General features: G+C 42.8%; 1 protein-coding gene across 1 annotated transcript in view; it reads left to right on the top strand.

The window, feature by feature from the left end:
* The first annotated feature begins 361 nt into the window (after positions 1–361).
* LOC136867365 (cell division cycle protein 20 homolog) overlaps positions 362–26,630 on the top strand; it is a 90,409-nt gene continuing 64,140 nt past the window's right edge. Inside the window, exon 1 of the mRNA XM_067144540.2 lies at positions 362–498. Within this exon, the coding sequence (XP_067000641.2) occupies positions 484–498 (15 nt within the window). The 5' untranslated portion in view covers positions 362–483. The remainder of the gene's footprint in view (positions 499–26,630) is intronic.

Genomic DNA, 26,630 nt, shown 5'->3' with positions numbered 1-26,630 from the left:
GTTACATTCTGTATATTCAGACAAATATCATTTTTGTAACCTCCGTCCAGTCTTTCCATCGGTATTTACCTTTCACGAGGAAGAAAGAAAGCATTTCCTTAGCTTCCTCAATGGTGCAAGTATCGAAGCGAAAGTGGTTAAAATAAATGCTACAGGTTATTACAATCTTATGAAGGAATCGTTGAGGATAGTAGCTTTCCTATGATCGCTATTTGCAAGCTCTCGATACATTTTGTACATTCATTCACAAACAGAAGAGAGAGAGATAAATTAAAAAGAGACAAAGGGTAAATAAATTTCTCATGTTGGTAAGTAAGGGTCGTTGGTTCTCCTGTTCGCTACGAGCTCTCGAACGTCATTCCACCTGTAGCCGATGACACGGAGTTGAATGCATCGTGTTATGTTCCTCACGCACGGTGGCCCGAAAGTTTGATGTGCGATTTTTTTCGTTTTCATATGCGGAAATGATTGAGATGCATCAAAATGAAAATAATGAAGGTAAGTGTTCTCGTGTGCAATGCCAAGGTTTTTTTTTTTTCAATGAAAGAGGACTGCAAGAAGAATGCTTACAGGCTACATATAAATACTAAAATTGTACAGTGCCAACCAATTTAATTCTCGCTGTTTATTATAAATATTTTTCTGACTTGAATTATTTTTTGGTTGTTTGTATTTATATAGTATACTGATATTCTGGGAGAGTTTTCAATCCCATGGGTCCGCTATTTCATTCGTCACCCTCGTGTTCATCACAGAATCCGGAAGTTATTGCTACCTTTAGACAGATAGTATCTTATTGTAATTTTTATGTGCTAATTATTTAATACCAACAGCATAGCGAATTCAATACGCTATGCCAACAGTGTTACCGAGCCTATACACTGAAATGGTACCTGACAAACACTTAGCGCTGGTGTCTGTAACATTAGATGTATCATTTAATAGACACATACCGGTAAAGTATCCTTTGTTTTCATTCTTTTGCTGCAATAAACTACTATAATATTGGGAAAATTATGAATCTCAAGACAAGGACCGTGACAAATCCGTCATTTGAAATTAGTAAATTTTCGTTAGTCAAATGACTACACATGAGGAAATGCTTAATTGCCTTTTTAAACAAAGTTAATTGTCCAAGGCCTTTTGTTTTAAACCTGCATTATCATGCAACAACACAGTACTTTCGCACCTTAATGTTCCTCGTATCATAATAAATATATCTTAATAGCATTTAATGGTTCCCGTAAGTGCATTGGCAACGACCGACTTCTTTATCCATAGGTACCCTAAATGTAAGAAACAGTTATCTGCTCGTAATTACCGCAGTTGATGTTATTTCGTCAGATCTTCTTAGTTTATTCAAATATGTTGCCTGCAGTAAAGTAAATTATCCCAATAAAAATGTTGCTTCCTTCAGTTTAAGTGCTGATGTTGGATACGAGAGTGTGTGGCCTTCCCAACTACCAGCACAGAACGAACCTTTTAGTATAATTAGAATAATACAGTATCTAAACTCAGGAGTCATACGGGAAAGGAACCCTTGCAATTCGTAAGTGTCGAAGCCAACAGATGAGTTTCAGCCAAATATGACATTATCAACAGCTATGACTACGTTTCAACACAAACTTGCAATGGCCATTATGATGTCTGCGGAACACAACTAAAGCTCTGGCCGTAGATGTTATCACCAAAAGTTCCCAGGATTCGAAGCCGGGATGCTGAGATTGGGAGTGGGGACATAACGACTGTGTGTTAGCAGAACGTGTATTTGTATATACTGATGTTGATCGTGTCACTGTAAGAGAGTTTTAAAAGCGTAAGTACATTTAATCACGAACCTACTACGCTGGCGTAGCAGGGGTAGAAGTGATACTCCCACGTGGCGCGTCCCAGGTAGCAGATAGGGGGGTCCTAACCGGCTTGCGGTGAACTTGAGCGAAATAAAATGGCTCTCGCAGACGTAACACACACACCCTTGTGGGTGGGGAACGCAGGCGAAGAATACACCCACGGAATCCCCTGCCTGTCGTACGAGGTGACTGCCAATGGCCGTGCTCGTAGCTGGCCGGCTAATGGTCGATGGCGCGTGACAACTTTCGTTCTGTTATAAAAGTAAACGTACATTTTTGGGCGGGTTGGTGGGTCCCTGGCATTGGTAACGAACACATCTCTTCTAAAAGGATTTTAAGGTACAATTCATATATATATTTCTTCGCGAAGTTGTGTGTTATATACTGGAGTGCCTAGGATAGGGCGCTACCCCCACGGACTAGTAATTAGTTCCATCATGCGGGGAACACCATGAGGCGCCTTTACTTGCGAGTTGTACCACTATGTTTGGTACACAATAATAGGTTTGAGATTAGTAGCAACAGAATGTGAATCAGGGTGAGATTTACAGTATCCTTGATTAGTACCACTACATGCGGAACACCACGGGCTTACGTTGCCTGTAATTAGTTCCATTAAGTGAGAAACACCACGGGTCTGAGCGTTGCCTGTGATTAGTACCTACCACTAGTGATGTGCTTGAGCGCGGCACGAGCTGCTCGAACAGATGACGTCAGAGTTCGAGCAGTTTCGAGTTTTGCTCGAGCTTTTGTACGCGCCGCATTCTAGCGCCTTGCTGTTACTAACACCCAGCAAACTTGAGAAAGATATGTAAGAGTATTATGCTGGACAGTACCGGTTCGTCCTCTTTACTGTTACTTCCGTGTCTTTTGTACATAATATAATTTCGACCCATACCTATATATTAGAGACAATCAAAATTTGTGTTTGTGCGATGATTTGTTACAAATGTCTCCATCCGAATAAACCAACTGTCTACTAAAATGAGTTGTTTGGGCCGTATAAATACAGAAAAAGGAAACCATTAAACGTGTCGTAATAGTTACATATTTGAATGATTATAGGACTTAAAATGTATATTTTATCTTTAGTTGTTGACACATTTCTGGCTTGGCTGCGTGGCTCAATGGCTAGCGTGTTGGCCTTTGGTCACAAGGGTCCCGGGTTCGATACCCGGCAGGGTAAGGATTTTTAACACCATAAGATGTCTTGTTTTATTTGTTCCAGATGGGCTCCAAAACTACCGGACCGATTGACCTGAATTATGGTAAAGGATACAGCTGAGTGATTTCCGACAAAAGAGTAGCGTTACAAAAATGTTGCAATGTTTGGGTTGGGAAGAATTTAGAGAAAGAAGAAGAGCTGCTCGACTAAGTGGTATGTTCCGAGATGTCAGTGGAGAAATGGCGTGGAATGACATCAGTAGTCGAATAAGTTTGGGTGGTGTTTTTAAAAGTAGGAAAGATCACAATATTAAGATAAAGTTGGAAATTCAAGAGGACAAATAGGGGCAAATTTATGTTTATAGGAAGGGGAGAGGGGGGGATTGGAATAACTTACCAAGGGAGATGTTCAATAAATTTCCAATTTCTTTGAAATCATTTCGGAAAAGGCTAGGAAAGCAACAGACAGGGAATCTGCCACCTGGGCGACTGCCCTAAATGCAGATCAGTATTGATTGATTGATTGATTGATTGATCTAGAGTCACTTTTGATTTTCATATGTATTTCAGCCAATCAGACAGTAACATTGCTGCATAAGAATATTTATACATGTATTTGTGTACACGATTGGTGACATGTCAATCCACCGAGCTCGATAGTTACAGTCGCTTAAGTGCGGCCAGTATCCAGTATTCGGGAGATAGTAGGTTCGAACCCCACTGTCGGCAGCCCCGAAAATGGTTTTCCGTGGTTTCCCATTTTCACACCAGGCAAATGCTGGGGCTGTACCTTAATTAAAGCCACGGCCGCTTCCTTCCCACTCCTAGCCCTTTACGGTCCCATCGTCGGTGCGACGGAAAGCAACTAGCAAAAAAAGAGAAATGGCAATTCTTTCTTACTCAAATTCTTCTATACGAACAAAAAAGGTGATTCTCTCCCAAGGAGTGGATTCAAACCACCGAACATTGAGGACAGAAGGAAAACATCGCCTGCCGCGCTGCACAGCTGTCTTAGCCGCCCAAAGCATGACATTGTAACAATAATATTACTGTATTCATACTTTTTCACGGCCTAGAAAGCCAAGAATAACAGACGAGAGGATCTGTAGTGCTGACCACACGACACCTCGTAATCTGCAGCATCTGCAGACATTCGGCCTGAGCAGCGGTCGCTTGGTAGACCATGGCCCTTCGGGGCTGTTGCGCCATGGGGTTTGGTTCGGTTTTTATTCATAATGTTGCGCCAAACATACAGTTGTTACAAGGCACACAAGTACTGCCTTGGGAGGAAATACTTCTGTTAATACGCGGGGAATATTATGGATAAATGCTTTGTCCTTTTCATTGCATATTATCATAATCTAAGCCTTCTAATTTTTTGGGCAATCTTTATTCCCCATAATATATACGTCAATGACTGAATGTAGTAATATGTGAAAGCACGCACCTTCGTTAACAGTAGTGATGGGCAAACGATACGCGGGATCGAGCCGACCCTATACTCGCCGAGGTTCGAGCCTGTTCGAAGCAAGCTCGAGCAGTCATCACGTGACCGAAGGCGCAGTTGACTCGGGCTACAGCTAGTGATGGGCGAACGATACCCGTGTTCGAGCAGGATCGAGCCGACCCGATACGCGCCGAGGTTCGAGCCTGTTCGAAGCAGGCTCGTGCAGTCACGTGACCGAAGGCGCAGTTGACTCGGGCTACAGCTAGTGATGGGCGAACGATACCCGTGTTCGAGCAGGATCGAGCCGACCCGATACGCGCCGAGGTTCGAGCCTGTTCGAAGTAAGCTCGTGCAGTCACGTGACCGAAGGCGCAGTTGACTCAGGCTACAGCTAGTGATGGGCAAACGATACCCACGTTCGAACAGGATCGAGCCGACCCGATCCCGCTCGAACGCGGGTATCGTTTGCCCATCACTAGCTCAAATACGTCAACCTCGTGTCGGTAGATTCAATGGCACGCAAAAGAACTCCTGCGGGACTAACTTCCGGCACCTTGGCGTGTCCGAAAACCGTAAAAGTTGTTACTGGGACGTAAAGCCAATAAAATTATTCTTGGCCCTTATATTCTTCTAGCCCGATATCCCCAGCGCTTTAAAGAGAGGATGTAAGGGGTGTTTATTTCCTGTTTGGGGCCATGACCATAGAAGTAAAGAACTCCATTGTTCGTTATTGGCTTTACGACCCACTAGGTACTTTTTCAATTTCGGCATCGTTTTCTTTAATTGCCCATCTTCTTCTTCGTCTTAATCCGTTTAGCCTCCAGGGTCGGTTGTTCCCTCGGACTCAGCGAGGGATCCTACCTCCACCGTCTCAAGGGCAGTGTCCCGGAGCTTCAGACTCTGGGTCGGTGGATACAACTGGGGAGGATGACCAGTACCTTGCCCAGGCGGCCTCTCCTGTTATGCTGAACAGGGGCCCTGTGGGAGGATGGTAAGATTGGAAGGGATAGACAAGGAAGAGGGAAGGAAGCGGCCGTGCCCGTAAGTTAGGTACCATCACGGCAATAGCCTGGAGGAGAAGTGGAAAACCACGGAAAACCACTTCGAGGATGATTGAGGTGGGAATCCAACCCACCTCTACTCAGCTGACATCCAGAGGCTGAGTGAACTCCGTTCCAGCCCTCGTACCACTTTTCAAATTTCATGGCAGAGCCGGGAATCTAACCCGGACCTCCGGGGGTGGCAGCTAATCACACTAACCACAGAGGCGGACTAATTGCCAATCAATGAATAAATTGATGGTTTCATAAGGTAATGCTTACGCACGTAAAATCGGTATAAACTGTATACCTCAACAGTAGAGTAACTATGCAGACCCTGTCTAGGCGGACATTCTGAGCCTTTCGCCAGTCTAATGTGAGCGGCCGTCCACTGTGCTATTCATGAAAAACAAAACGGAACCTATTAAGAATATTTTACCTGCATATGTCGACGCCGTGTATGTGGAGGTGTCTCCTCCTCATTTGGAATGGTTTTAGTCGACGAAGGACGAAGATTATGAATTTTAAGTATCTTATCATCGTCGATGTATTTTTATTATCGTTTTTTTAATATTTTATCACATCGTGTGCATTTTACTCGTTTGTCTGGAAGCTCTTCAAAGTAGTCCCAAGTCCATGACCTTTTTCTACCGGCCATTGTCTGCTCTGTCTGAAGTAGTAACAAATTCGTCTATTATAATAATGTATTTTCTTTCTTTCTTAATCTGCATACCCTCCAGGGTCGGTTTTCCCCTCGAACTCAGCGAGGGATCCCACCTCTACCGCCTCAAGGGCAGTGTCCTGGAGCTTCAGACATCGGGTCGGGGGATACAACTGGGAGGATGACCAGTACCTCGCCCAGGCGGCCTCACCTACTATGCTTAACAGGGGCCTTGCGGGGGATGGGAAGATTGGAAGGGATAGACAAGGAAGAGGGAAGGAAGCGGTCGTGGCCTTAAATTAGGTACTATCCCGGCATTTTCCTGGAGAAGAAGTGGGAAACCATGGAAAACCACTTCCAGGATGGCTGAGGTGGGAATCGAACCCACCTCTACTCAGTTGACCTCCCGAGGCTGAGTGTACCCCGTTCCAGCCCTCGTGCCACTTTTCAAATTTCGAGGCAGAGCCGGGAATCGAACCCGGGCCTCCGGGGGTGGCAGCTAATCACACTAACCACTACACCGCAGAGGCGGACATAATAATGTATTACTGGGAGATAGTGGTTCGAGCCCCACTGTCGGCAGCCCTGAAGATGGTTTTCCGTGGTTTCCTATTTTCACACCAGGCAGGTACTGGGGCTGTACCTTAATGCCACGGCCGCTTCCTTCCCAGTCCTAGTCCTTTCCTGTCCCATCGTCACCATAAGACCTATCTGTGTCGGTGCGACGTAAAGCCAATGGCAAAAAAAAAAAAATGTATTACTAATTATTAATGAGAAAATAATAGCTCGTAGCATACGATAAACATGTTAACTATCGGTACTTGAAAGTAATGATTAACAACATTAAGCCTGCAAAACACGACAAAGTTATACAGAAACGCATTTCTGGAGAGCGGACAAAATGTAAAATGCAAAGGTACATATTAACGAAATAAATATTACCAATCTGTTGTTCGTACTGCCAGAAAGACTTAAACAAATGCTCTTTCCGTTCACTGAGAACGTTGTGTTCACCACCCCCCACACATAAATATACTGAGTGTACCTAGTAGTAATGTAATATGACGAATGGTCCGTCCGCGCTCCGCTTAGTCGATGTGTGGTGTCGCCTGACAGTTCGAACAGGTTCGATACGGCATCGAGCCTACGTAGCGTATCGGGCCGACTCGAGCCTGCTCGAACTTCCGTATCATTCGCCCATCACTACCTACCACAATATGAGCGACACCGTGGGTCTGAGTTGCCTACGATTAGTACCCACTATGTTTGGAACACCATAGGTTTGCGTTACATGCGCGTATTAAATTTTCTGTGAGTAGTACCATAATGTGTGGAATACCACGAGTCTACGCTACTTTTGATTAGTACAGCAACATGCTAAATACCATGGTTCTACTTTACTAGCAATAAGTACCATTATGAGGGGCCGATGACCTGAATTTTGGACCCCTTTTGACAACAAGTATCATGGATTCAGGAGTGTGTTTTAGAAGCAATCCCTTGGTCAGTAATACTATCGTTTTATGATAGTTTCTGGGAATGTGGGGCATAGAGGGTCGGATCCACTGATTGTTTCAAATTCACATTCACCCATTCATTCTTCATCACGTTTTGAATTCTGGTCAATGGATGTTTTTGGACTTTTAAATTGTCATTACATTTCGTTTCATTTCGTACCATTACGGGCCGATGACCTAGATGTTAGGCCCTTTTAAACAACAAGCATCATCATAATCAGTACATCTAGACAACCATTCCATCTCAACTCTGGTCAGAAAATAAAAATTAAGAGATTCGAAACCTTCGAAGAATGAAAGTAGGCCTACCGGTAAAGGTAAGAGCTAAGAGCTGACTCCTCGTTAACTTAATTCCTTCCTGTTGGGAAGTGAACGAGAGATGACCAAGGGAGGTCGAATACGGACAGACGAAAGTGAGGGACCCGATAAAAGTGGAAGTAATGTCCGGCTCCATGGCTACATGGTTAGCGTGCTGGCCTTTGGTCACAGGGGTCCCGGGTTCGATTCCCGGCAGAGTCGGGAATTTTAACCATCATTGGTTAATTTCCCTGGCACGGGGCCTGAGTGTAGGTGTTGTTTTCATCATTTCATCCTCATCACGACGCACAGGTCGCCTACGGGTGTCAAATCAGAAGACCTGCACCTGGCGAGCCGAACACGGCCTGAGATCTCCCGGCACTAAAAGCCATACGCTATTTCATTTCAGTGTATTATGTATAAGTTAAGGATAAACTAAAACATTCGCAGACTAATAGATATGTAGACTACTATCGGAAACTCCCCAAACCCCATGGCGCAACAGCCCCGAAGGGCCATGACCGACCAAGCAACCGCTCCTCAGCCCGAAGGCCTGCAGATAATGAAGTGTCGTGTGGTCGGAACGACGAATCCTCTCGGGCGTTATTCTTTGCTTCCTTGGCCGGTACTGTCGGAACTTATTTTAAAACCTAATTCTGTATGTAATATTATATCGATCCCAATGATTGACTTCGCCTTAGATGGAAAATGCAATTTAAAGGAGATGAGATGTTATCTATAGGCCCTATTATGTTCCCGTTAAAACGAAAACAATAAAAATAAAATATGTTCAAGCCGTTTACTATACTACGAAATCTATATATAAAAAATAAGGGTTTTGTCTGTACATTGCTCAGAATTTGAAAATAATGGTATTTCTGTATCGGTCATGTCCATAGTAACAAGAAAATTCACTTTTTACTTTTCCGTAATTTCTGTCTGTCTGTATGTACACGCATCACGAGAAAACGGTTGAAGAGAATTTAATGAAAATCGATACTTAAAGTCGGGGGATAAGCCTCTACAATCTAGGCTATAAATCATTTTACTCACGCTGAGTGAAATGGTAGTTTAGGGGAAGGCCTAAAATTGAATTCTAAACTATTTATGTTATTAGTGGTCGTATTTTAAAGAAAATGGGTATGCAAAGTTGGAGAATAAGTTGCTACAATCTAGGCTATCAATAATTGTATTCACAATGAGAAAAATGGTAGTTTAGGGGAAGGCCTAAAATTTAATTCTCAAATATTGTTGTTATTAGTAGTCCTATCTTGATGAAAATCGGTATGCAAAGTCAGGAAATAAGTCTCTATAGTCTAGGCAGTAAATTATTTTATTCACGCTGAGTGAAATGGTAGTTTAGGGGAAGGCCTAAAATGTAATTCTCATATATTTCTTATTAGAGTTGTAATCGATGAATGCTACATAACTAAGGTTATATAGTATTAGATTTCATATTATTCATGTCTTATACATTGTTACCGTACCGGCTGTGATCACAAAGATATTCATGAATTTTGGATTTTTGTTACTTAGTCCATATCAGTGCCGAGTCACGAGAAAATGGGTAAACAGTATTTAATGAAAATCAGTATGTAAAGTCGGAGAATAAGAAACTACAGTTTACGGTATAAAATATTTTACAAATCACAGAATGGAAAGAAAACTAAATGTGAAGGCCTACAATTTAGAAAGCTCATAACATTGATCAACATTGACATTACATTTGTCGTGATGTTCTTTGTGTCTTCTGTTGCCCCTCATCTCCGGTAGATAGGATTACTGCTGCGTATAGAGTATTTTTTATTTGATTTACGTCGCACCGACATAGATAGGTTTTATGGCGACGATGGGATAGGAAAGGAAGAGGAGTGCCTTAGGCCTTAATTAAGGTACCATCCCAGCATTTGACTGGTGTGAAAGTGGGAAACCACGGAATATCATCTTCAGCGCTGCCGACAATGGGGTTCGAATCCACTATCTCTCGGATGCAAGCTCACAGCTGCGTACCGCTAACCACACGGTCAACTCGCCCAGTCGTACAGAGTGTAACAGCCTGCCTCAATATTGATGGGAAGTAGGTGGGGAGTTAGATAACTTTCTTCTTTAGCATGCCATTCCCCTGGTTTATACATTTTCTGATACTACTGGTACGTAACACACTGGATCATCATAGCATTCGGGCTATTCAGTCCCTACTCTGAGGCACTGATTGGAATGAACAGTATGCATATTTAACGGAATAATGGTAGATGAATGTTCATGGCAATCTGCGGCGTGGTCATCCCAGCTCTGGAACGTTGGACTATTAGATTGGCACCGCAATCTAACCGCAGCACTGTTCGTTAGAAGTGTTAAAAGTGCGGCTTTCCATTTGATCGAGTATTTTATATGATAGCATTGCTTTTAATCGATACTTACGTTTTTTAAATGACCTATGTTGATTTCAGTTAGGAAAACCGCAAAGTCGGTCTTTCTGAGAATCCCGTAGCGAAGCACGGGTACATCAGCTAGTCTTTTATATTCCTTTACATTCTGCTGCGAAGATAAAATTTATTATTGTCTTATAAAAGGAGCGAGAGGGCGTTTACGGCCAAAGCGATGGCTCTGATTTGAGTTTGTTCAAAAGCGACAACTCGCGGGACGAATTCAGACACCCTGGCAACATAAGATCCCTAGCAATTAGAATGGACATTAAAGAAATAACGTTATTAATTATAGTATTTATAACAAACTAGCTGATCTACTCGTCCCCGACGATTTGATATTTCCACGTAGCGATGCTTATCAGTAGTGGCGATTGGGGATTAAAAGTGCGTGTCCCATTTGCGATCAGTCCCATGCGATCACAGCAAAATTTGTCCCATTTGCGATCACTCCCATTACAGTGGAAAAAAGGAATATGAAGAAAGACCAGTTCGTGTCCCATTTGCGATCACTGTTCAATTATCAGCAGCCTATCAGGGTTTTCCAACGTCCATGCAGCAGGGGGACTGCTAATTAGGGCCGTACTCCACACAACCGCGTGATAAGGATTCTCCCAACCTGTCCCCTTTCTCTTGAACGTTTTTTGAGGTAATGTTAGGCTACAGTTTTTAAAATACTGCAATTATTCCAGCTGTAGACATCCATCGTTGATGTACTGTATATTTTCTTGTTATCTGCGTGCTTACTTACGACACGCAATTCATTGAGACGGAGAGAGGCAAGCCTTGTGCTTTACATAATAGATACTCGTACAGGAATTTACGGAAAAGTCAGTGATGTTTGGTGACATGGGTATTTTTTTTACTGCTGACTTTACGTCGCACCGACACAGATGAGCCTTATGGCAACAATGGGATAGGAAAATGCTAGGAATGGGAAGGAAATGGCCATTACCTTAATTAAGGTCCGGTCCCAGCATTTGCTTGTTGTGACGATAGGTAACCACGGAAAACCATCCTTAGGGCTGCCGACAAAGGGTTCGAACCCACTACTTCCCGAGTGCAATCTCATCTTTTCGCGCTATCATTATAGAATTATCATTTTTCAACTTATTTAATCTAAATATTTTCGTAACATTAATTTCTGGAATCTTGTACATCTAATCTGAGCGTACAGACAAAAATTATCACTTTATTTATATAGGTGAAAGTAGACTGAGTGGCCGTGCGTGTTAACGCGCTGCGGCTATGGAACCAAGCCCTGCATTCGGGAAACGCGTGGGTTCGACCCCTCCGTCGGCTGTTCTCAGAAAGTTTTCTGTGGTTTAATATTTTCATTTCCAGTCAAATGGCGGGACAGTTCCTATCCATAGGCCAGAGATGAGTCCTTCCACTCCCTTACCCAATTTCATTCACCATAACACATTTCATCTTCATTAGCTTCTCAATTGAGGTTGGTGCTAGGAGGGGCATTTGGCCGTAGAAACATGCCGTATTAATTAATCTCATCTCATCCCCGAGTCGGTATCAAGAAACGAGACTAAGGGGTAGACAAACATACATATAGATGATAGTTAGAGTAATTACATTTTGAGCAGCTGTTTACTTAACATGTTAGTATGAATATTTGAACAGTTTGAGCATTATTTAAGCAGTAATTTAATAGTGAAATGAAATGGCGTATGGCTTTTAGTGCCGGGAGTGTCCGAGGACATGTTCGGCTCGCCAGGTGCAGGTCTTTCTATTTGATTCCCGTAGGCGACCTGCGCGTCGTGATGAGGATGAAATGGTGAAGACAACACACACACCCAGCCCCCGTGCCAGAGAAATTAACCAATGATGGTTAAATTTCCCGACTCTTCCGGGATTCGAACCTGGGACCCCTGCGGCCAAAGGCCAGAACGCTAACCATTTAGCCATGGAGCCGGACATTTAATAGTGTTCCCTATTGTATAAGAAAGTGTAGGTTAACTGGTAAGTTTGAGATGAGCTACAATTGCTTCAAAAAGGGTAGCACTGCCGAAGAAGCAAAGTGTTACGGCAAAATCCTTTATTTTGAATTTGGAACCGCCTTTACACCCACAACCACCCGGTAACTCTAAATAAAAGGTTCATTCGAGTCCTGTTTATTCTCTGTCAGTCCCGATATTAACGCATGAGTCGCAAACAGTCAATATAAGGTGTTTTTTTGCTATTTGCTTTACGTTGCACGGAGACAGATAGGTCTTATGGTAACGATGGAAGAGGAAAGGCCTAGGAGTGGAAAGGAAGCGGCCGTAGCCTTCACTAAGGTACAGCCCCAGAATTTGCCTGGTGTGAAAATGGGAAACCACGGAAAACCATCTTCAGGGCTGCCGACAGTGGGGTTGGAACTCACTATCTCCCGGTTGCAAGCTCACAGCTGCGCGCCTCTAACCACACGGCCAACTCGCCCAGTGTAGGCCTAAATATAAGTAATTTAATGAGTTTCAACATACGATTCGTAAGAATCCTAGTATGTAGTTTCGCCAGTTACTTGAGGGTTGTCTTGCTGTACCAGTCCTTCAGTAGGGAATTCCCTCACAACCACCTGACTGTTTTGGATAAGAGTGATCGCAAATGGGACAATGCTTAACCCGTCAAAAATAAACTAGTCTTGTATTCTACCTGAGTGATCGCAAATGGGACGACACCTCCTAACCGGCTTGCCGGCGGACTTAAGGGAAATAAAATACCTCTCGCGGACCAAACACACTACCCCTGCGGGTGGGGGACGCACATGTAGAATACACCCGCGGTATCCCCTGCCTGTCGTAAGAGGCGACTAAAAGGGGCCCAAGGGGCTCTCCACTTGGGAGTGTGGATTGGCGACCACGGGGCCCTTAGCTGAGTCTTGGCATTGCTTCCACTTGTGCCAGGGTCCTAACTTTAGTCCATCCTGTCCGACCTCCCTTGGTCAACTCTTGTTCTTTTCCGACCCCGACGGTATTAGAGCATTGGATGCCTAGGGAGTCTTTCATTTTCACGCCCTTCGTGGCCCTTGCCTTTCTTCGTCCGTTACTTCATTTTCGAAGTGACGGATCCCTTCTTTTTTCTCTCTCTCTATCCCCTGTGGGTGGGGGATGCAGAACGAAAATACACCAACGGTATCCCCTGCCTGTCGTGAGAGGCGACTAAAAGGGGCGACCAAGGGATGATTGTCTTAGAACCATGAAACTACCTTTGATTAGTATAATCACGCGGGGAACACCATAGGTCGCTTTTACTTGTGAGTAGTACCACTATATTAGGTACGAAATAGGTTTGTGCTTAGTAGCAGCAGATGGTGTGGACTGTTGGTTTCCAGTACCCGTGAGTCGTACCCATGTGAGCAACACCGCGGGTCTGGGCGTTGCCTGTGATAAGTACCACTATATGAGCAACACCGTGGGTCTGCGTTGCCTGTAATTAGTATCCACTATGTGATCAACACCATGGGAATACCGGCGCCCGTGATTAGTACACCTAGGTGAGGAAACCCATCGGTTTGCGTTGATTATGAGTGGCGCCATTGTGTGAGAAACACCATAGGTCAGTGTTACCTGTACGACGTACAATACTTGTGAGTAGTACCATCATGTGTGGAACACCGTGAGTCTTCGCTACTTTTGATTAGTACCCCAGCATGACACATACCATGGTTCTACTTTACTAACGATAAGTACCATTCTGGATTTTGGACCCCTTTAGACATCAAGCATCCTCGATTCAGGATTGTGCTTTAGAAGTGGTCACTTGGTCGGTAATACCATTATTTATGATAGTTTTTTGAGTCGGATCCACTGACTGTTTTAAATTCATGTCCATCCATTCATTCTTCATGACATTTTTTTATTTTGGTCAGTGGATGATTTTGAACTTTTACTTTGTCATTTCATTTCATACCATTAGGGGCCCAGACCTCGATGTTAGGCCCCTTTAAACAACAAGCATCATCATCGTCACCATCAAGAAACTAACAGACACTGAAGAGACTGCCGGACTGACGAATGCGAGCGGCAAGGCGGGTGAATCATACCTCAGCGTCCATGACCTTGGGGAAAAATAAGTATATGTACACCCCCTGCTACCCTTACAGCAAATACAGTAGAGATAATACGCGACACTTACGGATTTCACCTTGCTAAAATGGGAGACAATTCGACGGTGGCGCTCCTAGTGACTTGACCTGAACAAATAGCGCTAAATTCAAATATCAATGGAAATGTATATACGGAAATGGATAAATAAATTACGTCTAGAAAGAAAGTGTTATTGAGATATTAACTTCGCTTACACATATGATGCAATGAATTAACATTTAATAGCTGGACAATGTTCCTCTTAACATGAAACCTACTAATAGAAAGATATTCCTTACACATATGATGCAATGAATTAACATTTAATAATAATAATAATAATAATAATAATAATAATAATAATAATAATAATAATAATAATAATATTTTTGTTTCACGTCCCACTAACTACTCTTTTACGGTTTTCGGAGACGCCGAGATGCCGGAATTTAGTCCCACAGGAGTTCTTTTACGTGCCAATAAATCTACCGACACGAGGCTGACGTATTTGAGCACCTTCAAATACCACCAGGCTGAGCCAGGATCGAACCTGCCAAGTTGGGGTCAGAAGGCCAGCGCCTTAAAAGTCTGAGCCACTCAGCCCGGCGAATTAACATTTAATAGCTGGACAATTTTCCTCCTAACATGAAGCCTACTAACGGAAAGATAATCTATAAAATCCCAGCTTTAATCTGAGAAGAGGGATAAAGAAAGAAAAGTATGAAAATGTTGTCGATAGTGATGCTTTAAGGAATATTTACGTACAATTAGAGCAAAAATGTAACATACCCTTGGCTGTATTGTCGAGGATTTCTAAAGTCGCTGGCCTGGAAATGATCTAAACAGATCTTATAATTCTTATATAAGCGTAACGTCCCTTCTTTCTTGTACATCTTATCCAAATCGCTTCTGTGACATTTCAAAACCCACATATCACACCTACAACACCACATCGGTATTGAAGGTTAACTGCTGCACTATACAATAAAATATGCGTATTACATTTTATGCCAGTTAAAATATGGGTCGAGCAGGTCAGAAAATTATGAAGTACTGTAAAAATCTCTGTCACTGGAAAAATATATATGCAAACACAATATTACTTGCATGTTCTTGTCACGAGGGAACCTGAAGAATGACCGCACATTTTTCTCTACTTCGTAATTACTGCAACCAAACACAGCACATACCTTTCCCCTCATGTTGAGGGGAGATATCAAGGAATGACACACACTACTATTTATGTCAGCTCACTGAAAAAGCATAAATAACACCAAAAACTTCACACATAAATACACATGCTCTTATGAGAGAATCAGTACTGTTCAGGTCTATCCGCTAGAGTGAGCTCCAGTAGCTGTCCGTCGATATCTCACTCAGTGTCGCGTATTATCTCTACTGTATTTGCTTACAGCATGTGCAAAGTTTCAACTGCTTACTGTAGCACTATACAAATTGGTTAACCAGGACGAACGACATTTCGTTTGTATGTCCGCTAATAATTTTGTTAATAATGAAAGAAAATTAAGGAAAGAATTAGCTAATAATACAAGAGGGCTTGTACAAATTACTTTTTTTTAACATAATTCCTATAATTCCTAAAATGCAAATAAAATGTAATATGTTCTCCAAAAGTGGGCGGGCAGCTGCCCCCCCCCCGCCCCCAGCAGTCGCGGCTACTGATGCTCATCGTTGCTGGACTTAGCAATGTTCTTAATATCTCTGTTACCCTATCATAGCTCATACGGTAAAAATGTACGGACCGAGCTCGATGGCTGCAGTCGCTTAAGTGTGGCCAGTATCCAGTAATCAGGAGATAGCGGGATTGAGCCCCACTGTTGGCAGCCCTGAAGATGGTTTTCCATGGTTTCCCATTTTCACACCAGGCAAATGCCGGGGCTGTAACTTAAGGCCATGGCTGCTTCCTTCCAATTACTAGGCCTTTCCTATCCCATCATCGCCATAAGACATATCTGTGTTGGTGCGACATAAAACAAATAGAAAAAAAAATGTACGGGACATAAAATATTTTAAATTGAATTTTGTACAGCTTTTTAAATGTACAGATTTCGGATAGACCAGATATTTGCAGAGATAATTAGACATTTGTAAAAAATGGAACCATCGCGGTTATCTCTGTTATTATTCCTCATGTGATAAAAAGACATGAAACCCTGTGGGTGGGGGTCGCACATGTAGAATACACCCGCGGTATACCCTGGCTGTCGTAAGAGGCAACTAAAAGGGACGACCTAGGCGCAGACATGGATTGCGGTTTAGTACAATGTGTTGGACTTGTGAATGGGAGAGGGTGAATACATTCACAGGTAATCCTGCCTGCCATAGAAGGCGACTTAAAGGGTCATGTGGCCATGTACCCCTCTTTATTTTTTATTGTTCTTTGAGGGTTAGTTGTAGACCTATTCAAAATTTTTGATGTGCGTGCTGCTCGGAGATGGGCCTCCTAATGTGCGACTACACTCGAAAGCCCGCGTCAGTAACCACCCAGGAAGCGGTGGGTGGGAGTGTCGTGTACCCTTGCAGTAGTATCCGCCTGACAACACAGGTCCCAGCACAGCTGAATGCCTGAAGGACATATTCTTATTAACCATTTTTATTTATTCTTTCTCTATATTTAGTGCTCCATACACGCTATGGGGTACATGGTATTGCGGGTGACTGGAGGGAGTCCTAGTGTTCATTGCCTCAGTCATCCTGTATTAGGCATCGTCCAACATCGGACTCTGGGCAGTACCGGCTATGACCAGGTGGGAATTGCCTTGGCAGCTTGGTTCGGCGCCAGAGACCCCTGATTGGAGTGGGTGACATTCGGGGAGGATGATTTCGGGCATGGTGTCGAAACCACTTCCGCCTGCCTCCTCGGGTATTTCGCTACCCAAGTCTTTAACTTTTGATTCCCTAAGGGGGGCAACCCCTTGGGAACAAGCGCAGCGTGTTAGCCTGGGTTCCAGCTTCCCTAGGTTCCTGGTTGCTACCAGAACCGATGGGCATGATTTCAAACTGGTCAAATCGATTCTTTTCAGTCGACACATCAAAGGTGTAAATGGTGAACTTCAGGATCTAAAAAAAAAAAAAAAAAAAATTAAAAAAATGCACAATGGTGGTTTGCTTCTGAAGATGAGCACTGCGTTCCAAGCAGATCGGTTGCTTAAGTGCGACTACTTTAGCGACATCCCCATCAAAATGGAAGAGGACAAAACCTTGAATCTGGTTCGTGGAGTTACTTTCCACAGTGATCTTGTTCTGAACACTGACGATGAATTGATGGAAGACATGAAGCACCGTGGTGTGACACATGTCCGGCGCATTACACGCAAAGTCAACGGTGAAGACATTGCCATGGGTGCGTTCATAGTCTCCTTCAAATTGTCAGTGTTGCCGGAGAAAATCAAGGTAACAATCTATCATTGCGATGTGAGGCCATACATCCCGCCTCCTAAGTGATGCTATCAATGCCAGAGATTCGGACACATGCTATCTCGTTGTTCGAATCAGTCTGTTTGTGGTACATGTGGAAGACTAGCTCACAGTGCGGAGGAGGGCACAACTCCGTACAAGTGCACTAACTGCTCTGGTCTTCTTTCTCCTCGAGATCGGAACTGTCCGTCCTATCTGAGTGAGAAGATGATCCAGGAGATCAAGACTTTGGATGGTCTTTTCTACCAGGAAGCGCGCCGTAAGTTTAATTCTCTGAATGCACCGGCCAAGACACTAGACTTCAGCATGATAGCACAGTCTCTCCCAGGTTTGTCATTTTCAACTGAAACACCTTCCCAGAAGATTGCTGCGCCCAAGGCGGCAGTTGCTCCTGTGAGCAATGCCGCAAAGAGAGAGGTTGAAGGTGGGTCCATCCCGGCCTTCGACCACCGATAAGTCTGTGCCGGCTAAGAAACCTACGCCGGCACAGCAGGGGAAGAAGACAATGTTTCCTTCCCTCACGAGGTCAGCGAAAGCCACACCTAAGCCGGTGGAGACAGCATCGTCAACCAGGGCTGGGAAATCACCTCCCAGCCCATCTAAACAAGAATCGACGGCGGGGAAGAAGAGCGCCCTTACAAGGCGTTCTTCCACTTCTCCTACAAATGGGGGTCTCACATCCTCAACCCAGAGGATCTGAGTCTGCGCCAGCGGGTTTTATTCCTGGAAAACCTGCGTGCTCCCCCGTAGGAAGAAACCCTGCCCCCAGACTACGTCGAAGAAATTCAAGGCATGCATCACATCGTATGGTGATGAGGTGATGCACATGGAGCATTTATCTCCATCTTCGGATGGGGATGTGAGTGTAGGTTAGGTAGTATTATGCTGCTTCTAACCTAAACCTCAGAAGTCCACACCCACACTATGGCACTGTTACAGTGGAATTGTAACGGTTATGATAGGCATCTTGCTGTGCTGCGCCAGCTCATTAGCGAGTATTCAGCAAGTATAGTCTGTATTCAGGAAACAAATTTCAGACCAGGCCATCATACGGTCTTAAGAAATTTTCGACTATACTCGACAGAACGACATTATGCTCACTCAGCTTCCGGTGGCGTTGGCATTTTTGTCCATTCTAATACCTACAGCAAAGAGATTCCACTAAGAACCCAGCTAGAGGCTGTAGCAGTTTGCGTTTCTCTGCCTGTCAAAACAACAGTGTGTAATGTTTATTTTCCACCAGGCCAGCCTCTTAACATACATGTCACTGATCTTGTAGATCACTCCATATGGGGCTCTGAAGCGGCTTGCCCCAGGGGAAGGGAGTTGGAAACATTAGTAACAGAGCTGGATTTATGTCTTTTAAACACAAGTGAACCAACTCATTTCAGTGTAAGTTAAGGCGCATACTCTCGCATAGACTTAATTCTATGTAGCCGAACATTGGTTCCGATGTTTGAGTGGAATACACATGATGATCTCTGTGACAGTGACCATTTTCCCATTATTCTTACTTTGTTGAAACAAAAATACGTCAAGGCTCCTCATCGATGGATTCTTAAACATGCTGACTGGCCCAAGTTCACATCCCTAGCTGTCTTTAATGACGATACCAAGCAGACCATAGACGGCGAAATAACTTACATAACACAAGTTAACCTTGCTGCTGCTGAGGAGTCCATTCCCTTCTTCTCATGGATTCCTCACCGAAAACTCGTTCCTTGGTGGAATGAAGAAATTGCAGCAGATATCAAAGACAACCGTCGCGCTCATAAACGTTATCATAGGCAGCCTACTGTGGCCAACTTCGTAACATTAAAAAAACTCCACACTAAGGCACGAGTCCTTATTGCCAAATTAAGGAAGCTTTATGGGAGAGATGTGTGTCGCCTATGACGTCACATACTCCATCATTTCAATTGTGGACTAAACTTCGGCGTAAATCGGGTATCCAAGGATCATCTTCTGTTCTGGGAATTTCCATTGCAGGCAATATCATCACTGAAGCACAATCAATTACTAACCATCTTGCAAGTCTTTATTTGTTCTGGGTGACCACGGACCTACAACGCTGGCGTAGTAGGGGGAGGGGTGATACTTCCACGTGGCACGTCCCAGGTGGCTGATAGAGGGGTCCTAACTGGCTTGCCGGCGGACTTGAGGGAAATAAAATAACTCTCGCGGACCAAATACATAACCTCCTGTGGGTGGGGGACGCAGACGAATAATACACCCATGGTATCCCCTGCCTGTCGTAAGAGGTGACTAAAAGGGGCGACCAAGGGATGATTGTCTTAGATCATGAAACTACTTGTGATTAGTACCACCACACGGGGAACACCATCTGTCATCTTTAATTGCGTGTAGTACCACTATGTTAGGTACCAAATAGGTTTGTGATTAGTAGCACACAGGAGCACCGTGCGGTCAACTCCCCCCACTTAGAGTTCACTGTCGGCTTTTACAGTACCTGTGATTAGTACCACTATATGAGCGACACCATGGGTGAACAACACCATGGTTCTGGCTTGCCTATATACCCATCATATGAGGAACACCATGGGATAGTACGAGTCCCTGTGGTTAGTACACTTTTGTGATGAACATCGTAGGTTTGCATTGCCTGTAAATGGTGCCGCAATGTGCGAAACACCATAGGTCTGTATTACATGTGCAAATTTCATTACCTTTGAGTAATAGCATAATGTGTGGAATACCGCAAGTCTACGCTACTTTTGATTAGTACCGCACCATGACAAATACCATGGTTCTACTTTCCTAGCGATAAGTACCATTATGAGGGGCTGATGACTTGGATTTTGGACCCCTTGAGACTGCAAGAATCATAGATTCAGTATTGTGCTTTAGAAGCAGTCCCTTGGTCAGTAATACTATTGTTTTATGTTAGTTTCTGTGAATGTGAGCACTGCGGGTTGGATCCATTGATTGTTTTAAATTCATACCCATCCAGTCATTCTTCATCCTCATGTTTTAAATTCTGGTCAGTGGTGGATTTTGGACTCTTAATTTGTCATTACATTTCATCTCATTTCGTACCATAAAGGGCCGATGACCTAGATGTTAGGCCTCTTTAAACAACGATCATCATCATCATCATCATCATCATCATCATCATGTTCTAGGTGATTTCCGAGAAAAAGAGTGGCGTTATAAAAATATTGGAGAGTTTGGGCTGGGAAGACGTAGGAGAAAGGAGACGAGCTGAGCTGCTTGACTAAGTGGTATGTTCTGAGCTGTCAGTGGAGAAATGGCGTGGAATGACATTAGTAGACAAATAAGTTTGAGTGGTGTCTTTAAAGGTAGGAAAGATCACAATATTGTACCTTACTGGGTTGGCAAACAAATAGATCAATAAGAACAAAGTGGGACACCACGTAATAAGCCACAATATACCATTTTTTTCTGTCCTCCTTTGCCCTGGCTTGTTCAGCAGCATCGCCCGTGGAACATCCATAATTTGGTCTCCAAGAACTACTAAATAAGATCTCTTAAAGATGTAAGTAGGACAGAAATTGCATTTGTATGACTGAATGAGGATTCAAGAGAAATACATTTGGTTTGAAATAGTTCAATATGCTAGAACATACAAACTGGATAAGAAAATAAATTCCCTTAAATAAATCAATATAATTTCTGATACGATTCTGTGTTTGCCAACAAGTGGCAACAGGACCTTGCTCGTCTAAACAAGTCTAAACTCGTCAATCTTGGAATCCATGTGCCAGTTAACATAAACACTACTCTGCATATTTAGACAAGTCTGAATAGGTTAAGAATTCACATTTAAATTAAATGTCCATGTGCGTGAGATTAAAATATAGCTACTTTGCATTAATTAAAAGTAATGTTAAAATTATTCCCTAAATCATTAGGGACACAAATATACCCTACGGGCTTGTTTAGGACCTTCATAACCCCTAAAAGTTCACTGTCTCTAATATGGGAACGGTCCCATAAATACAGATGAGGGATAAAACCTCTCTTCCCCTAGAAAATTTTGGGCTTCGACCCATGAGCTATCGACAACAATGACAAACCAAAAACAAACACTAGAAACAACATCAAAAATATATTCACATAACATCCAACGGGACATGAAAATAAACACATAATAAATACTGATCCTGAGTAATGAGAGATGGTTTCGAGCCCTTCACCAGCTGGCTCCACCTACGTCAATGACCTCCATATGCCGGCAGAAAAGACTAAGACATCTCCTGATAAACAAAACAAAACCCTTCGGTATGCATGGCTAAGCTTCACAAGTCTGGCATATTTCTCTTCTCACGCAGAACCCTGTCTGGTTGTCACAATACATGGCAGTGCTCAGCTGAGCCTACCAAAAAAAAAACTCTCTCCCCTTTGCTCGAAGAGAGAACTTCTCATATGGGCTCACTTTGCCAGCCAGAAAAATCCCTCATACTATACAGGATACCACAAGTAGTTAATATGTCATCATTCAAGGAATCATTGGCGTGAAGAGCCTCCGTATTACAGGATCCAGCAACAACTGCAGAAGGGCTGTGGAATGTGACTAAAAACTGGATAGAGTCCTCTTTGAATGAATCTCGAGTACCAAATACTAGAAGGCAACAGTGGATCTCTGACTTGACACTTCAGCTTGTAGAAGAAAGAAGGTGCCTTAAAAAATCTGGCATTAACACTAAAGAAAAAAGAGAGCAAATGTCTGATCTTGATAGGAGGATTCAGTCTTCTTGTAGAAGAGATAAGAATAATTTCCTTAGTAACATTTGTTTTCAGATTGAAGACCATGCAAATTAAAATCACAGCAAGGATCTTTTTAACAAAATTAGAATAATCACTCGAGAATTCAAGCCATATTCCTGGAATATACAGAACTCACAGGGTGATGATGTTGTGGATATAGATAATGTTCTGGAAACATGGAGATTGTACTGCCAGGATCTGTACAGTGAACAATGTAATGCACATGACCAAGTGAAGATAGACAAACAGTCAGATCCTGAACCTGACATCCTCTGAGATAAAGTAGAAATGGCTTTGAAAATGCTGAGAACTGGAAAAGCGTGTGGACCTGATGGAATAAGTGCAGAAGTCTTGAAAGCTACAGACGATGCTGGAATTGAAATGCTGTTGAAAAACTGTCGAGCAATATGGAATTCTAGAAGATGGCCCGAGGAATGGGTACAGTCAATCTTTGTCCCAATTCACAAGAAAGGATCGAGGAAAAAATGTGGAAATTATCGCTTAATTGCTTTGATTTCACATGCCAGTAAAGTTATGCTTCATATCCTGTACAAGAGACTCCAGGCATTCCTAGAGTATCAAATTCCTGAAGTCCAGACTGGATTCATGAAAGGAAAAGGCACTCAAGAACAGATCTTAAGCCTAAGACAAATCATAGAAAAGGCTAGAGAATTCAATGTTCCGGTATACCTGTGCTTTATTGATTACCAAAAGGCCTTTGATACTGTCAAATGGAACCATCTTTGGAAAATGTTGACATGGGTTTGCCACTCCATTTGATTGATCTCCTCAAGTCCTTGTATAAGGAAAATACAGCCACTGTGAAGATTCAAAACAAACAGTCTCAGCAGTTTCGTACAAGGGCTGGAGTTCACCAGGGATGTATCCTGTCACCGTTACTTTTCAATCTCTATGGTGAATATGCAATGAGAACTGCATTAGATGGCTGGGACAAAGGGTTTTCCATTGGGGGATGCAAGATCAACAACTTGAGATTTGCTGATGACACCACCTTGATAGCATCATCTGAAGAGGATTTGACAGAACTGATCAAGAGAGTAGAAGAAGCAAGCCTAGAAATTGGATTACGCCTAAATTGACAGAAAACCAAAGTCATGATTGTTGATTGTAAGAACAACAACAGTCCACATATCAAACAGATTGGAGGGTGTGAAGTTGTACATCAGTATATATACCTAGGCTCCTTACTATCCAATTCTGGTAGTTCCAAAGATGAAATAAAGTGAAGAATTGAAGTAGCAAAGGTAGCGATGATCTGTGTGCAGAAGATCTGGAAAGATAATATCACCATCAATACAAAAAAGAAGCTCGTTGAATCTCTAGTCTTCTCAGTCTTCTTGTATGGCGCAGAGACGTGGACCATCCTCAGACGTGATCGTGAATGGATAGAAAGCTTTGAAATGTGGTGCTGGAGGAAAATGTTAAGGATTCCTTGGACAGCTCATCGCACGAACACATCAATCCTGAACCAACTTCAGACAAAAGTTCGTCCATCGTGTAAGGTCTCTCAGCGGATTGTACGCTACTTTAGACATATAATGTGCCGAGATGGTAGTCTTCAAAAGCTGATTGTTGAGGGCAAAGTCCAGGGAACCAGACAACGAGGATGAGTACCAACATGATGGATTGACATGGTGAACGGCACCCTACAGAGTTTTCTCAGAGCAACCACATTGAAAGCTTTAGATAGGGAAGAATGGCGGAGTATGGTTCATCGGCTAGAGGGCTGAATATTATGATAGTCATGACACCTCAGTCATGAGGCAAAACGAAGAAGAATATATCCTGCACCTGGTCTAATGATTCCCAGAATCGTACTTTCAATAAATAATCTTCAATGTTTATTCACACATCAGGTATCATGCCTCTCATCTCAATATGCCATAGATTCGGGTCCGTGCCTCGTGCTCAGGCCTGTGTTAGCTTGCCAGAATTAAGTACTTTGAAAACCCTAAAAAGTACAACGTTGGGAAGAATCATCATTGCCCCACTGCAAAGCTGAAATTTATATGCCTTATCCTAACATTCCATGCAAACCTATTCCTTATGTTGCCACTATCTCGTAAGAGCTCCCCGTTCAACTTCCTAGATGGTACAGTTATGCTTCATGCTCGTTAAGACCTTAGCATCTCAGTTACTCTACATCACACTAAGACAAGCTTATTACTGGATAATTTAACATTAAATGACCCTAATTGAATATTTTATCCTCATGACCCCATAAATTCATACAAAGCTAATAGTGGTATATATGCATTGGTCCTAACATATTTACACTACCACTCTTTAGGCATGTTGAACATTTATATACAATGAAACAAAACGAAGTTGCTTATTCCTCTCTCATGCTAAGAAAAACATCTATTCAGACTTACCTGTAACACTGCGACCTCATGGCTCCTCCATGTAGACTGGGTATATGGACCTAGCCCATTCTTGCGCTAGCGGCGTCTTGGTCAGCGGGTCCGCAGTTCAGCTCCCTGGTATAGTCCATTGTGATGCCATCTACTTGATCACCTGGTTTGTATGGTCTCGTTTGTAAAGCTAATCACCTGCTCTTACTGGTAGTTGTAGGACAGTCTTTTGGCTAATCAGTTCTTGTCATTAGATTTGCGTACCGCTGGTAACTGCAATTTACACGCACAATTAATATGGCTGTTTGTGCACTCCCTCGCTCCTAGTTTAATATCTCGCATGTTAGGACACCAAAATCTATTGAGTATTTCCTCTATCCTGGCTTATAGTCAGTTCCATATTGCTCCTTCACATGAAGTTATTTATTATGAACTGCTTCTCAAATCTGTGTACTATTTCCTCAATCAGAGTTTATTCAAATATTCTTCCCAGCACAGTGTAACTACTGTAGTTCACAAGCAACCCAAATGAAGCTGACCAACAGTCTATTATACCACTCCCTTTGCTTACCTGCTGCAACCTTGCAATGCACTCGATCCCACCATCAATCTTCAAAAGGGGGCCCCCTCTTCTCTGAATGCTACTTTATATATGTTCTCAAAAGAGGTGCCACACATACACTTCTCCTTTGTGTAAACTGAAGCTTGGTTCCCATGCTCATCGCACTCAAATCATACTAAAAAAGGCAATTACACTTGGTACATCAGATCAGTTCAAAGTACATAAAAAATTACTTCAAAATTTCCTGTTATTTTAACTTTGCCAAAATGTGTTTACATGAGTAATTGTCATGTTTTCATACCTTGCCAGGCCTGCTTCATGCCGCGTTTCTTCTTATAAGTGTGGTATCTGTGAATCCTCAGACAACATTAGAGTTGTTCTATCCATTTCACTGGCTTCTTCACTCTCTCACACATCTTGCCATGCCCAGTCTAGCTTGCTTTGCCCTCCTTCGAGCTCCAAACTTCCTTTCGCGCCTTTCCAGTTTTGAATCCTGGTACAGCATTCCTGATACATTAAATAATAGCTCTATCACCATGAAACAATATGGTTCAATATGAAGATAAAGTTGGAATTCAAGAGGACAAATTGGGGCAAATATTAGTTTAAAGGAAGGGGAGTTAGGGATTGGAATATCTTACTAGCATAAATTTCCAATTTAAAAAAAAAAATAAAAGGCTAGGAAAAGAACAGATAGAGAATCTGCCACCTGGGTGACTGCCCTAAATTCAGATGGGTAGTGATTGATTGATTGATTGATTGATTGATTGATTGATCTACTTCCCTTTGATGATGGTGCAACCATTATCATATATTTAAATCAGAAATGTAGTACTGAAGATATTTAATTCAACTGTTATTTAGTAAGTAAGTTTATGTTCACTTGTGGCAGTAGCATATTTTCAGATATTACTATCTGAAAGCTATTTCTCCAATGTATAAGGCCTATATTGCTTTTGTAAAATAGGACATCTTGTTCTTAGAAAGACAGAAATGGAGAGCACTCTTACAATGCACCCAGGCAA

The sequence above is a fragment of the Anabrus simplex genome, chromosome 3 (assembly GCF_040414725.1).
Source record: "Anabrus simplex isolate iqAnaSimp1 chromosome 3, ASM4041472v1, whole genome shotgun sequence".
NCBI classification, from domain to species: domain Eukaryota; kingdom Metazoa; phylum Arthropoda; class Insecta; order Orthoptera; family Tettigoniidae; genus Anabrus; species Anabrus simplex.
Note: the sequence above shows the minus strand (reverse complement) of the source record. Positions and strands in the feature narration are given on the sequence as shown.